Raw genomic sequence first — 12,659 nt, forward strand, 5'->3', positions numbered from 1 at the left:
TTGCTGAAAATACTCAAAGCGGACATTTCCTCAAAAGCTATGGGTGAACTTACTCTACTTGTTGCGTATTGCGATTCCTTGGCGCGCGCAGCTAGCGCGAGAACAGTTAAAATAACCGCGCTTCTCGCGGAAGACCGCGAGTTTTCGAACTCAGGATGTACCCAAATAGGCTAATCCTTGGGTATCCCCCAAATTGGCCAACACAGACACAAAAGAAAACAATAGTGAATTAAGTTGGATATATCAACAAAGTTGAAATGGTAAATTGGCCACCTTAACGATTACAAAAGCTGACATTTCGAGCGTTAGCCCTTCGTCGGAGCGAATAGAGGAATTGTGGAAACGAGAAAAACAAGAATAAATTAGTGGAATGAAAAGCGTTCGTTGATCCCTGTGGGATTTAGACTACCGGTTTGAAAGATGAGCTTTTGTTCAAGATTTTTACGGCTTTCCGTCCTACCTAAGTGTAAGGAAAGAGCGCAGATTGCCATATGCTGCTTAGAATGATTAAGTAAAAAATGTCTAAGGACTGGTTTCGATGTGTCCTTGTCATTCCTTTCCACGTCTCGAAGGTGTTCTCGGAATCGGTCACCTAGTCTTCTGCCTGTTTCTTTCGAAACTATCAGCCTTTATTCAACAGTGACTTAAGGTTAAACAAAAGGACAAAAATGTTAAATTGAAAGGAAAGAAAATACTTAATTAAAAAAGGTCACCATATTAATGGGATGAATTAAAAAAAAATTAAGAACCTTAGCAACCAAGGTAAAATTAAGTGATTCGATAAACAGATCAGATAACGAAAGTACGTCACTTAAAGATTAAATTAGATGAAACTACGTAAAGGAAACACTTGGAAAAAGTATTTGAACTGCATTTCGGGATATTGTAGCCGAAAGAGGAACTGGACTGACACCTCAGATCTACAGTAACAAAATGACTTGCCTAAGGCTAAATCGGTATAAAGTATCTTTCCCATAAAAGAACTGTGAAAGGAATTATAGATTCTTGACGTTTAATTCAAAGCAGTTCGTAACTATCCCGGCGAAGATTTATGGAGGAGTTTTGTTAATAGGTGATTAGAATTTATGGCTTCTCTTCATGTCAGTGATATTTATATCATTTGATATTAGTTCCTAATAATCTATCTCCTGCGGCAAAGTGCATCATGAACACAACGTACAGTTTTCAAACCATATAAAAAGAAATTCATGGATTTTTGCGAAGAAAAATGTTTCCTCAAGCCCCAGGTCATTATTAAAACAAATGAGGTAAAACGTTTTCATAAAATACTGACATTCAACTTCTCACCTTTCTCACTACTTTTAATCACCTCTTGCATGCAGTGCTTTCTTGAGGCAAATACAATTTACAGTAGTAGCTTCGAATTCGGAATTCATTCTTTACCTTTGACAACTAGACCAGAAAATGTCTTTTGTTGACCTTTTCCTACGCAGTAATTTTTAAAGCGCGTTAGATGTAATGTGATGCAACTATTTTGAGAGAATGCTAATTATTAACAAATCATGTCACACGGTTGAATAGCGAGGTCACACGAACTGATATTAATTTCTCAAAAACGCTGAGAAACATCAGTTATCATGAATATTAGCTACAAAGAACACATGGATTAAGTTTACTGACGAAGACGGCAGAAAAGATACACCACTACCGCTTTGCCTAGAGTCTTCCGTCCGTGACTTCAACTGCTAACATTATTTAAGTCGCACTTTGGCAAACATTGATGCACATGACCTTTTGCCGCTTGTTGTTCTAGATTACCGCGGAAACCTTACGCTGTTACACCATTTTGTCCTCAACCTGTAATTACAGTAAATTCTTTTCGATCATTCATCAATCTCCGATCAACTTGGAACAATCAGTCGATTACTGGCAGCTGGTAAGTGTACTCTCTGCTAGAGAACATTGGGTTATTCTTCATCAACGATCGGGGTTAATTGAGTCAAGCAAGAGATGCTTTGTTTCATTGTTTACTCGTATAAAGTTTTATGTTCGCTTCTTTAAGGAACTTTTTTCCCACCTTTTCGTCGTTTACAACCAGAGAAAATACTCTTCGAAGTTTTCTGAGTTTGAATAAACGAAAGCAACGGAGTAAACATCGTTGTTCACAGGGAAAAACACCAAACATTCAGGACATTTCCTTGTCAGGAAGTCATCTGTCTGATGTAAAATATTTGAAAGATTTGTTGGTTTGTGACAGTAAGTGAATTGCTGCTTTAATCGATAACTGTTGCTGGAAAGTTTTGGTTGATTTAAGTCATCGCCATTTCTGGTACATTGATTTTGGTGAAAGTTCGGTCCAGAATAGGTCTCTATTTACTAATGCATATTCATTCAGACTTGGACATTAGGAAAAGGTCAGTCATAGTTTGTGGATCATTAATGAGAACGGTTCACGCTGACCACTCTTCTATGGAAAAAATTAAAAAGTCGTAGTTGCTCTCGCGCGGCGGAGAAAAAAGACAGAAAACTTGGACAGAAACATGTTAATGAGTAAATTTTTATAAAGCGACATGAATGTTTGTCACACCACTGGGTAGCTGTTCAAGTTTATAAAGTGGCCTTTAATTGTCAAATGGTCGTGGTTGTTTTATTCTGCGTAGCCAGTCATTTTGTGTTCACAACTTAATTTCTCTCTGTAGTGCCAGCTTCAGCAGTATAAGCTTTAGCACCTACTGTTATCGTCGTCCTGCAAGAATGAAACTGAAGGGAGACGTCTTTACAATTTTATTGTTAAAACCGAAGTGTTAGGGCACTGAAACTGAAAAACTGATCTAAAAAATTGCGAAAACCACAAAAACGCGAAAATTGCAATGTCCCACTCTGTAAAGCATGATAGAATCAGTTTCACTCTGACGATATGTCGCTAAGTCAAACTGACACGTTACGGTTAAGACTTGTTCGTAATTAACTCTAATCAGGTAATAAGAATCTAATCAGGCGGAATATGCAAACAAGCCAAACTTTAAACTGATACCAGCTAACATATTTTAGAGAAACTGAGCCTCATTTTGATCGACGTCAGGTAACATTATACCATTACTCAGGACTAATCGTCTAATTTACACCGAGGAAGACCTTATTCGGTGGTTACTATTACTGTAGGTAATAATTTTTATTAGCTGTCGCGTTTTTAGGAGACAATGTGGAAACAATCAGAAAATGAATCGAGCAAGTCAAAGGTAACTTTTCGAGTTTTTTTTCCATCGGGTAATTATAATCAAAAGCATGTACTGAAAATGAAAAGCGTATACAGATGAAAGTTTTTCAGCTTTATCATCAAATATTGTATAATTTAACTCATCTGAAATGCACGTTTCCTATTTCCTTTGTTGCACCCGGAAAAGGACGTCTGCGTAAAGCCGTCGCTTATTGTGTTCCAGCGTCCCGCTGGGTTCTCCTGATCTTGGTAACAGGCTGTGATAGGCTGACACACAGTGCCAGTTGTTAATTTGACTAAACGCTGATTGGTTGTTATCAAATCTGGTCCGATAATGTATGCAGTGAGCGGGGTTTTCCAGCCAAAACAAATTAAAAACACCACAGGCGGCCCAAGCTCTCTTTGAGAACCACACAAGGAACACAATTTGCATATCGATTTATAAGGATTTGTATGGGATTTTCTACAAGATATCCATAGAGATAGTTTAAAGTGAAAATATTAAATAAAAATGGCTTACCTTACTCTATACGTGTGTTATTTTCCATTGGTGTCGTTATTTTATCGATTTCACTTGATTTAAGCGGTTTTTTTGAATGATTAAAAAAAAAACGCTTAAATCAAGTGAAATCGGTAAAATAACGACACCAGGAGCAAACAACACTCGTATAGAGTAAGGTAAGCCACTTTTATTTACCATTTTCTCTTTAAACTATCTCTATGAATATCTTGTAGAAAGTCTCATACAAATCCTTATAAATCGATTTGCAAATTGTGTTCCTTGTGTGGTTCTCAAAGACAGCTTGGGCCGCTTGTGAAAACACGTGCAATTGTGTGCTGTTTTTTGTCGATCGAAAAGCAGAGCGATCGAAATCTTGCGCGAAGCCGCGGAAAATTTAACTTGTACGGGGAAACTATTTCTTTACAATTGACAGTGCCTGATAAATCACATCATATTTGTAAAGAGTGTCTGAGAAAACTGCAAAAGCGGCGTGGACTTCGCACTGACTTACGAGAACTCGACGGAGAAATTAATTTCTCATAGCTACAGTTCCAAAGCCTGTAAGGCAGGGCTTTCTATCAAGAAAAAGGCTGTACAGGTACATGTTTTAACTGCGGAAAAGCCTGTTTCTCCCTTTTCCGCGAGCAACAAAGGAAATAGGAGACGTCTGCATGGAGGCAACAACCATACAGCCATTCACAGAAACACAAATAGTCAACTGCAAGACTTCAAATGTGGATGTACATTACGAATCTAACATTGTATATTGGCCTACGGCAATGTGTGTATTCCAACTAAATAGCCAACAACCCTTGCAAGTTTTTCGTCTTTACAAGAATGAACTGGGCGCTTTCAACTAGATATTTGCTTCAGAATGTCATTTACGTGGGTCTAGTTACACCGGCAGTCAGCGTCCAACACCTCCTCTAGGCAAACACATCTTTATTCATTTCTTTTACCGTGCTGATAATTCACCATCTTTCTCCATTCTAAGAGCTCACATGAAACCTTCGACATCGTTGATCTTATCATTTTTCATGGCGCTTGTCACTACTAGTTTTGACCTCAGTAGCTTACCGTAGAGTCTCTGTGGCTCTGTGGTAGAGCATCGGGGCACAGCACCCGAAAGTTTCTTTTCTTTATCCCGCGCTCGTGACAAGACCAAAAATATTTGTGTTCACTGACGTCAGACAAGGGTTCCCTTCCTTTGACACAGCTTCTTACTTACAGGTACCAGTCTTTCTGCATGTACGTATGTAGCCCGGACAAAGCTTTGTGTAGAATCGAAAAGGCCCACTAGGATATTCACACTCAGATTGGCCTTTTATCTCCATTCTGACCGAAGAGGCATATTTTCTTGTGCCTTCAAGTAGAAAAGGCATAACTTTCCTAAACCCCAAATGAAAGGCGTTCGTTTTATATTCATGGCTGTTTTGATGGAAAAGAAACGATAAAAGAAAATCGTCCGGGAGAAAAACTTTGCGAATTTTACGGACCTTCCACTCGAGAAACCAATCAATAAAGTCCCATCATCTCTTTAAATACCTTTCTAGGCTTATATTATTGAAACGACTTATCAAGCTCTTATCCCTTCTGAGGGGATTAAAGTAGCTGGATTGTTAGGTTTTCTCATATTTCATTTTCTTGATTCACAACAGGGGAACTCACAACATGTGCTTTATGGACCACATGTTATTCGCAGTTTTCATTCTCCTACTCTTTGTTACCCTTTCATCAACTGATCAAGGTATGGAATTAAAAAAGCCTTCTGCTATTATTTTAGTTATTCTGGAGCCCCAGAGCTCTCATCATTCCGTATCAGTGCAACATTGGGTTATTTGAGTAACGGTCTTAAAAAGTATCGCATATTTTTGAACGAATGCGTGATACTTTTATTCTTTGATCTACCTGAGATCAGGTCGTTGCTGAAACGCTGATCAAACTTTTTCAAAAAAATCTTGGATAATGCGCATGAAACCGTTGGTCTAAAAGGGTGTCTAGGTGTGGCTACGTGAGTGCGTTTGTGAAATTTTTAGTCAAACACCTTCTTTTGAAAATTACGGTATATCAGCTAAAGAATACTTTTTGTGTATTTACATGACCTTGGGGTACAAAGTCTGGCAAATCTCTAGACTACGTCTCAAGTTTGCATATTCTTTCGATTTCTCTCCCCGCCAACCCTCTTTGTGTTTAATAACCCTCTGTTATCAGAGACCAAGTCACCCTGTTCGCCTTTATTTGTTTACATATTTCGCCTCAGTGGTACAGGAAATTCAGGAACACATGTACAAATGAGAATCAAATCGGAAAAAATTCATTTCATGGATCAGTGCAACTGTTAAGATTTGTCGAATCGGGAAAACTTTATTTGCAGTCTCACTTTTAACCTCTTCGCATATTTTAAACAATTTTAAGAACTATAGCAACCAAGATAAAATTCCGCGATTCGATAGAAAGATCAGACAGCGAAAGTACGTCACTTCAAGTTTAATTAATAAATTGCATGAAACTATGCCACGGAAATCCAAAAAAAAAATATTTGAAATGCATTCCAGGATATCGTAGCAGAAAGGCCGGAGAGGTGGACTGACATCCCTCCACAGTAACAAGATAGCTTGCCTAGGGTCCAGTCGGTATAAAGTATCTTTTCCGTTAGAGAATCTTTGTGTTAAATAACCCCTTGAGATCAGAGACCAAGTTCGCTTTATTTTTTTAATTATTTCGCCTCAGTGGTACAAGAAATTCATTAACAGTTAAGAAAATAAAAACTAATTAATTCATCACACGAATCAGAGTAACTGTTAAGATTTGTCGAATCGGAAAAACTTTGTTTACAGTTTCACTTTTAGCCTCTTCACATATTCTCTGTTAAGTGATTTTAGAGAAACAGCCAGTGTCGAGGAGAACATGGATTTGGGTCACAGCAAAGCCAACGGGTGCAGACGATGGGCCGGCTGGGGTATGAGTCTATTTTTTTGTCTAATGTAAATTACGAATTAAATAAAGAAATGATCTTCGCATGCGAGATGCAGTTTAAAAAAAAGACAGAAAAGGTGGGTTGAAAAAAACAAAAATGAATAAAAATTCAAGCTTCGACGAGATACAAACCTGCGCCCCTATGATACTAATTGACGATGTCGACCAACTGAACAACGAAACATGTTGGGGAGCTCTTCGTTCCGGTAAAGTAGTCTGAATCACAATTATCATTTTTTACAATAGATTGTAAATTTTAGAGTTGCACCTAAATATTGTGAAAGTGATAGCATTCCTTTCAGGTTAAACGGTGGATTCTAGCGTCGAAAAGGCCTCGCAATGCGATTAAAAAAGGTTGGGAAGGAGCATTTTTTGAGGCTACCAGTCACTCAGTTTTGCTTATTAAACTCCTAGCAGGACTTGTTTGGGTATTAAACTCTTTGTTCTCCTCAATTTTTTGGGAACAATGACCCTAACCATAAATCTTGAACCAGAGAAAATTAAATGCGAAAAGTATATTTCGTTAACTGAGGGTTAACTGAGGGTTAAATTAATACTACAATGAAACTGAAAGAGATCTCAGGAAACAAAATGTGGTCAGTTTTATTTCGTTTCTTTCCTTACTCAAATTTTTTTGCAAAAAATTTCAAGTTGAACTTAAGCTTTAAGAATATTTTCATAACTTGTGTCTCTTTTTTAAATATATACTCATCTCTTGTGAAGCCATGTGTACATTTTATAAAGGAAATTAGATACACCCTGCTCACAACCGCGGAACTGCTGCGAAATTCGTACTACTTAATTGAATGTGGACTCAGTCATTGCAAAATGGCTTTTTCAAGGGGATTGAGCAAATTAAGCTCATCTTTTAACCACTACACGATTTAATCATTTGAACTGGTTCTTTCCAATAGTGGGTGAAACAGAAATATTACTCACTCTGTGATGTTTATCTGGATGCATTTCCACAACCAAACAGCTGGCTTATAAGTGATCCCATCGGGGTCGACAATGTGGTGAAAACAGTCATCGTTACTATTGATTACAAAACAGAGAACTGCACTGCTATCAAAGGAGGGATCCATTGCAAAAACTATTTCCATTTATACGAACATCAGTCCTGGCAAACAACGAGACTCGACCCTGTAACAAACAATGCTAGTTATGACAAGATTGCGAAAACAGCTCCGTTAGCTCTTGGCATCAGAGTGTCTCAAAAGTTTCGTGTAGAAGTTAAAAAAAAGTACATCTTTTTGGCATTTCATGACCAGGGTTCGTGTAGTGTCCTTTATTCTGTCACTGTTAGTTATTACGTCTGCCCAATATCGACTCAAGTTAGTAGCTTGGTTTCCCTACCACACACAGTAGCTCCAGCAAACAACTCAAAGCCTGTTGAAGTTGGTTGTGTTACAGATGCCTTTAACAACCAAGGGACTCTAAGCCTGGATTGTCAGAGTGATGGGGTTTGGAACATCAGCTCACTTAATGGAAGTTGTATATGCCGGGAGGGGATGGAAAACGCAGTAGGAAAATGTAAAGGTATACCACGTAAAGACAATTTAGCAATTGATATCGGTGAGATGGTGCCGTTGACCAGTAGAGTTTTTCTCGTTAACACAGAGGTAAAATGACTGTGCATGCTTGTAACGCGTAAGAAATTTTACATCCGCAAAGGAAATAGTAACTATTGCGGCAAAATGGCGGTATTTTTAATTTCCCATTGTCTATTTTCATTTTACGAGGATAAGTTCAAACCAAAACAGATAAGGTTGCCGTTTCCAGGAAAATTAGTGGAACCCCCTCTGCTACACATTATATTCAACAAAAAAATGTTACAGAAACTAAACTAAACTAAGAAACTGATGGGAATGAAGTAAAGCATCTGTAACATCGCTACGAAGTTCAAGTCGTAGCGACTGCCGTCGCTTTAGCTGTCTGCATAAATTTAAAACAGCTTACGATGAACTATAAGTAGAAGATCGCTAGTTAACCTTCAAACCTATCCATAGGAAAAGAACTCCATTAAATTGTCCACTTGGTCCACATCAATAACAGCCCAAAAGAGTATGAAATGATGTTACGTTCGTTCCCAAACGAAATTCATTCACGCTGAAATCACAAAACTCTCCTCGAATGCGCCAAATCCTCCAAGCATGCGGAGTCAACTTGCCGCTGTGTCTTTCAGACCAGGAAAAAGATGCGTATAAGGTTTTTTCAAATGGCTACATTATGGCTTGTCCAGCCTGAAAACCCTTAGAGTCAATTTATTCATTTGCGGTCAGTCTTAACCTTTTCCATCTCTAATTATCTTAATTCCTTCAGTGTTGGCTTATTCTTCCCATTTTAGTGTTTTCCAAATGCTGTTTTACGCTGTGCAGAAGCATAAATACAAAAATTAGCAAAGGGATACTCTTCCACGTTGTTAGGCAAACGCTAGCTCTTTCCTCGTTCTCACACTTATGTCGCTTGTTGACTGAGTTATACTTATGTCTTAGTGCGGGCCATTCTTTTAAACCGATGTTTTAACACTTTCTCCCCGTTGGAGTTAAGGTTGCATGTTGCTGAACATACATAAATACGCGAAACTCCAGTCAAAATCCGCAATAAGCGCTAGGTCCAGGAGGTAACTGGAAAGCGAGTTATTTGCGCTGTCAAAGACTCTTTAATCGTCATTAGAAACACTCACTCATCAGCATTGTTATTAATGAGTTAATTTATTTCCAGATTGTCCAGAAAAACGATACAACGATGAGAGTGGCTTAAATTGTACAGGTACTGACGCCGTTTTTGCTTTTTTTTTTCTAAATGAAGAGTTTAATATATGTAACAGCTTTTATCTAATGATTTAAATAATAAAAATTCCACTTGAATGGCTCCCAATTCGATGCCTGTGAGAGATAATTACCCTCAAAACGTATTTTTTGAATTAGCATCATCTCCAATGTTTGTGTAGTCGCAAACAGAGAGAAAAAAAACCGAGAGAGTTGCTTGTGGTAAACCTACAGCCCATCGAATACAACCTCTTTCGAATGTTTCCATAGAAGATGCTCAAAATATAAACAAGAAAGTATTTTTGAACAATGTACAAGAGCTGGCCCATGCCTGGCTAACAACGGTAGTTTTCTCGCTCATTGGTAAGAAATAACTAATATGTAAGTAGAATGATATGTAAATAGAAAATTTTAAGCGCGGTAAAGAAAGTGGGACATTTTGTTCTTTTGTCATGAGCGTGGGACATAGGAAAGATTTTTATGAGTCCCCATGAGGAATCGAACCTCAGGCCTTCGACGCCTTCGACGTCGCTGATCCTAGCAGTGCGCGGGACGCATGTCACAAATGAACCCAGTCAATGTCCTAGCTCACCAAAGAGTCTCTGTGGCTCAGTGTTGGAGCATCGGAGCGCGAAATTCGGAGCATCGTGACGTGAAATCCGAATGAAGTTCGATTCCTCATGGGGAGTCGGAATATTTTCATCGTCCCATGCTCGTGACAAGACCAAAAAACATCTTTTTCTGTTGCAAATACGTAGTTTCGTACCTGAATAAGCTCCCTTTGTTTAAGGATTTTTTTGATTATGTAACTACAATTGCTAATGAGTGCTAATGAGTCTGTCTTTAGTTGTACCATCAGCCCCGAAAAATGTCAGCCTCGGCTTTGTCAACCAAAGCGCACTGGAAATACAGTGGCAGCCTCCCGCAGAAACTGGGGTTCAGACCCACGTGTTTTATGAAGTTGAATGCCGTCGACCATGTGAAGTTGAAGACGAAAGCGAGTGCGTAGATAAAGCTTGCAGGAGTGACATCATTTTCATACCAAGAAAGGATGGCCTGAGCACCACTAAGGTTACTGTTGGAAACCTTACCTCATTTGTAAACTACACAATAAGAGTTTACGCTAAGAACCGAGTGAGCGAAGTGGCGAAATTGAAATATGGAGTTGAGGCGAACTTCACGGCAATTACCATAAGGACTAACGGGTCATGTAAGTCAGTATAAAGATTAACTAGAATATCATACAAACCCTTACCACTTATTTATCAAAAATAGTACTTTGGTAGAGTCAGGGCTGCTTTCCCTATAATTTTTGGAAAAAGTTTTGTCTGAATCAGTGAAGTTAAAAGCAAGATTTTGAATTTATTTAAGTATCACTTAAATTTTTTCCAGCAACGATAGAAGAGGTGGTAAGTCTAAAGCAGAACTATATGAAATATTCTAAATGCAGATTAACTTTATTCCACTGTCTAGCTACTTTAGTGTCCAAGGTGACTACGGCCTTCCTTAGGGAGAATTTGACCAGTCATGCCCAAAATTATTAAACGGTCAACGTGGTGTTTGCGTGAATTATCTTTTCCGTGACAACCAAGTTGAAACTTACCGTTTGACTTGTGGTTTTGTAATAACTTCGTATTTTGGTAAAGTCTGTGATCTTGCTTAATCAAGCTGAAAATTCACGTCCAAGATAACCAATGACTTTATTTTTGCGTGACGTGGTAACTCCTAACCGAAACTAGACATTACACTTTTCTGTTCCATATGTAATTTTGACACAACACGTTTTGCCCTTCCCTTAAAGCTCAATAGGGAAAAATCTCTGAGCGAGACAGGCGTAATCGATCCCTTTTGACTCTATTTATGTTTGAGGGTTAATTGGACTGTCACGGTTGATGATTGCTTACTTATTTCTGTTTAACAAACTAGTTCCAGGTAAGCCGACTCTGTCAGTTGGACAACCAGAAAAGGCTGTTCTTGTATCTTGGACTCTAAAGGAAAAGAACGGCGTCATCAAAGAGTATCACGTGACTTATTTAGGTGAAGATGATTGGACAGAAACCAAGACTCTTATCACTAAGAAAATGGAGGCGCAGTTTGAATTGAGGGCGGGAAAAACTTATGAATTTCAGGTAGACCGCACTTCATCTAAAGTTTGAATTAAATTAAGCATTAGTGGAAGCCACTTCTTATGAAAGAAACCAAGACTCTTATCACTCAGAAAATGGAGGCGCAGTTTGAATTGAGGGCGGGAAAAGCTTATGAATTTCAGGTAGACCGCACTTCATCTAAAGTTTGAATTAAATTAAGCATTAGTGGAAGCCACTTCTTATGCTCTTGAGAAAGAAACCTCGTGAGTGAATCCTGTGCTTTTACCTCCCTAGGTATTTGCTATAAACGACATCGGAAAAGGCCCTACTGGGATTAAGACGTACACGCTGAGAAAAGGTTAGTTTGTTTATCGTTGTTAAGTCAATCTGCTGTAAGATTGACGTTATTGAACTATCAACCAGTCTATTCTAGTTTTCAAATTTTCCTTCAAACTATTTCCGTGACTGAAATGGGATATGAAATCGGCTAAAATGAGAAAAAAAGTTCCTTCAAGTTTTAAGTTCATACGCTGGACTAGGATGACAACAAAGAGGTCTAGATACAGACCACTAGAGCCTTAACCCTTTAACTGCCAAGATCTGATTGTTAGCTCTCCCCTGGATATAGTTTCTTTGGCGCGCGCAGGCTGGGTTCTAATTTACCCGGGACTTTTAAAAGTTGCAAAAAAAAAAAAAAAGACACATACAAACAAACATGGCCGCCGCGCTTAAGCCAGAATCATTTTTTCATCTGCCTAGTAGACTATGTTTTACGCCTCTAGGTAGGCTGCCTACACTTTCTTCTAACTTTATTAGTATTGTGTTTCAAAAACGGAAAGCTACAACACTCTCAAGGGACCAAAATACGCGTGAAACCGGCAGCAAACACGATCGCGATCGTCGGAACTATTTTCCCATATCGTGGCTGGTTTCCGGAACACTAAATAGGTGCTACCTACATGCAATATCAGCAGCTACGCTTCTCGTGTAAACAAGTCACTGTCAAAACTGTGAATGGTGAGAGAACTTTGCTCAAAGAGAATGTTCCAGTACACTCCTGAGCGAATGTCTTCAATCTTTTACCACTTTCCTTTCCAGCAGTACGCATTGTCACGCCGTTTTAATTGGCCATAATTTTTCTGTGT

At 38.6% G+C, this 12,659-nt stretch overlaps 1 protein-coding gene across 4 annotated transcripts in view; it reads left to right on the top strand.

Moving 5' to 3' along the window:
• The first annotated feature begins 1,561 nt into the window (after nt 1-1,561).
• Nucleotides 1,562-12,659, top strand: part of LOC111334711 (ephrin type-A receptor 4) — a 96,295-nt gene continuing 85,197 nt past the window's right edge. The window contains exons 1-9 of one of the 4 annotated variants that reach the window (XM_088731911.1): nt 1,562-1,897; nt 3,156-3,200; nt 5,339-5,427; nt 6,554-6,639; nt 7,571-8,195; nt 9,381-9,428; nt 10,275-10,637; nt 11,354-11,556; nt 11,809-11,872. In XM_088731911.1, coding sequence (XP_088588037.1) covers nt 3,181-3,200; nt 5,339-5,427; nt 6,554-6,639; nt 7,571-8,195; nt 9,381-9,428; nt 10,275-10,637; nt 11,354-11,556; nt 11,809-11,872 — 1,498 coding nt within the window. In that variant the 5' untranslated portion in view covers nt 1,562-1,897; nt 3,156-3,180. The remainder of the gene's footprint in view (nt 1,898-3,155; nt 3,201-5,338; nt 5,428-6,553; nt 6,640-7,570; nt 8,196-9,380; nt 9,429-10,274; nt 10,638-11,353; nt 11,557-11,808; nt 11,873-12,659) is intronic. The other 3 variants (XM_088731914.1, XM_088731910.1, XM_088731913.1) reach the window with 3 other exon arrangements.

Source organism: Stylophora pistillata, chromosome 8, assembly GCF_964205215.1.
Source record: "Stylophora pistillata chromosome 8, jaStyPist1.2, whole genome shotgun sequence".
NCBI lineage: Eukaryota > Metazoa > Cnidaria > Anthozoa > Scleractinia > Pocilloporidae > Stylophora > Stylophora pistillata.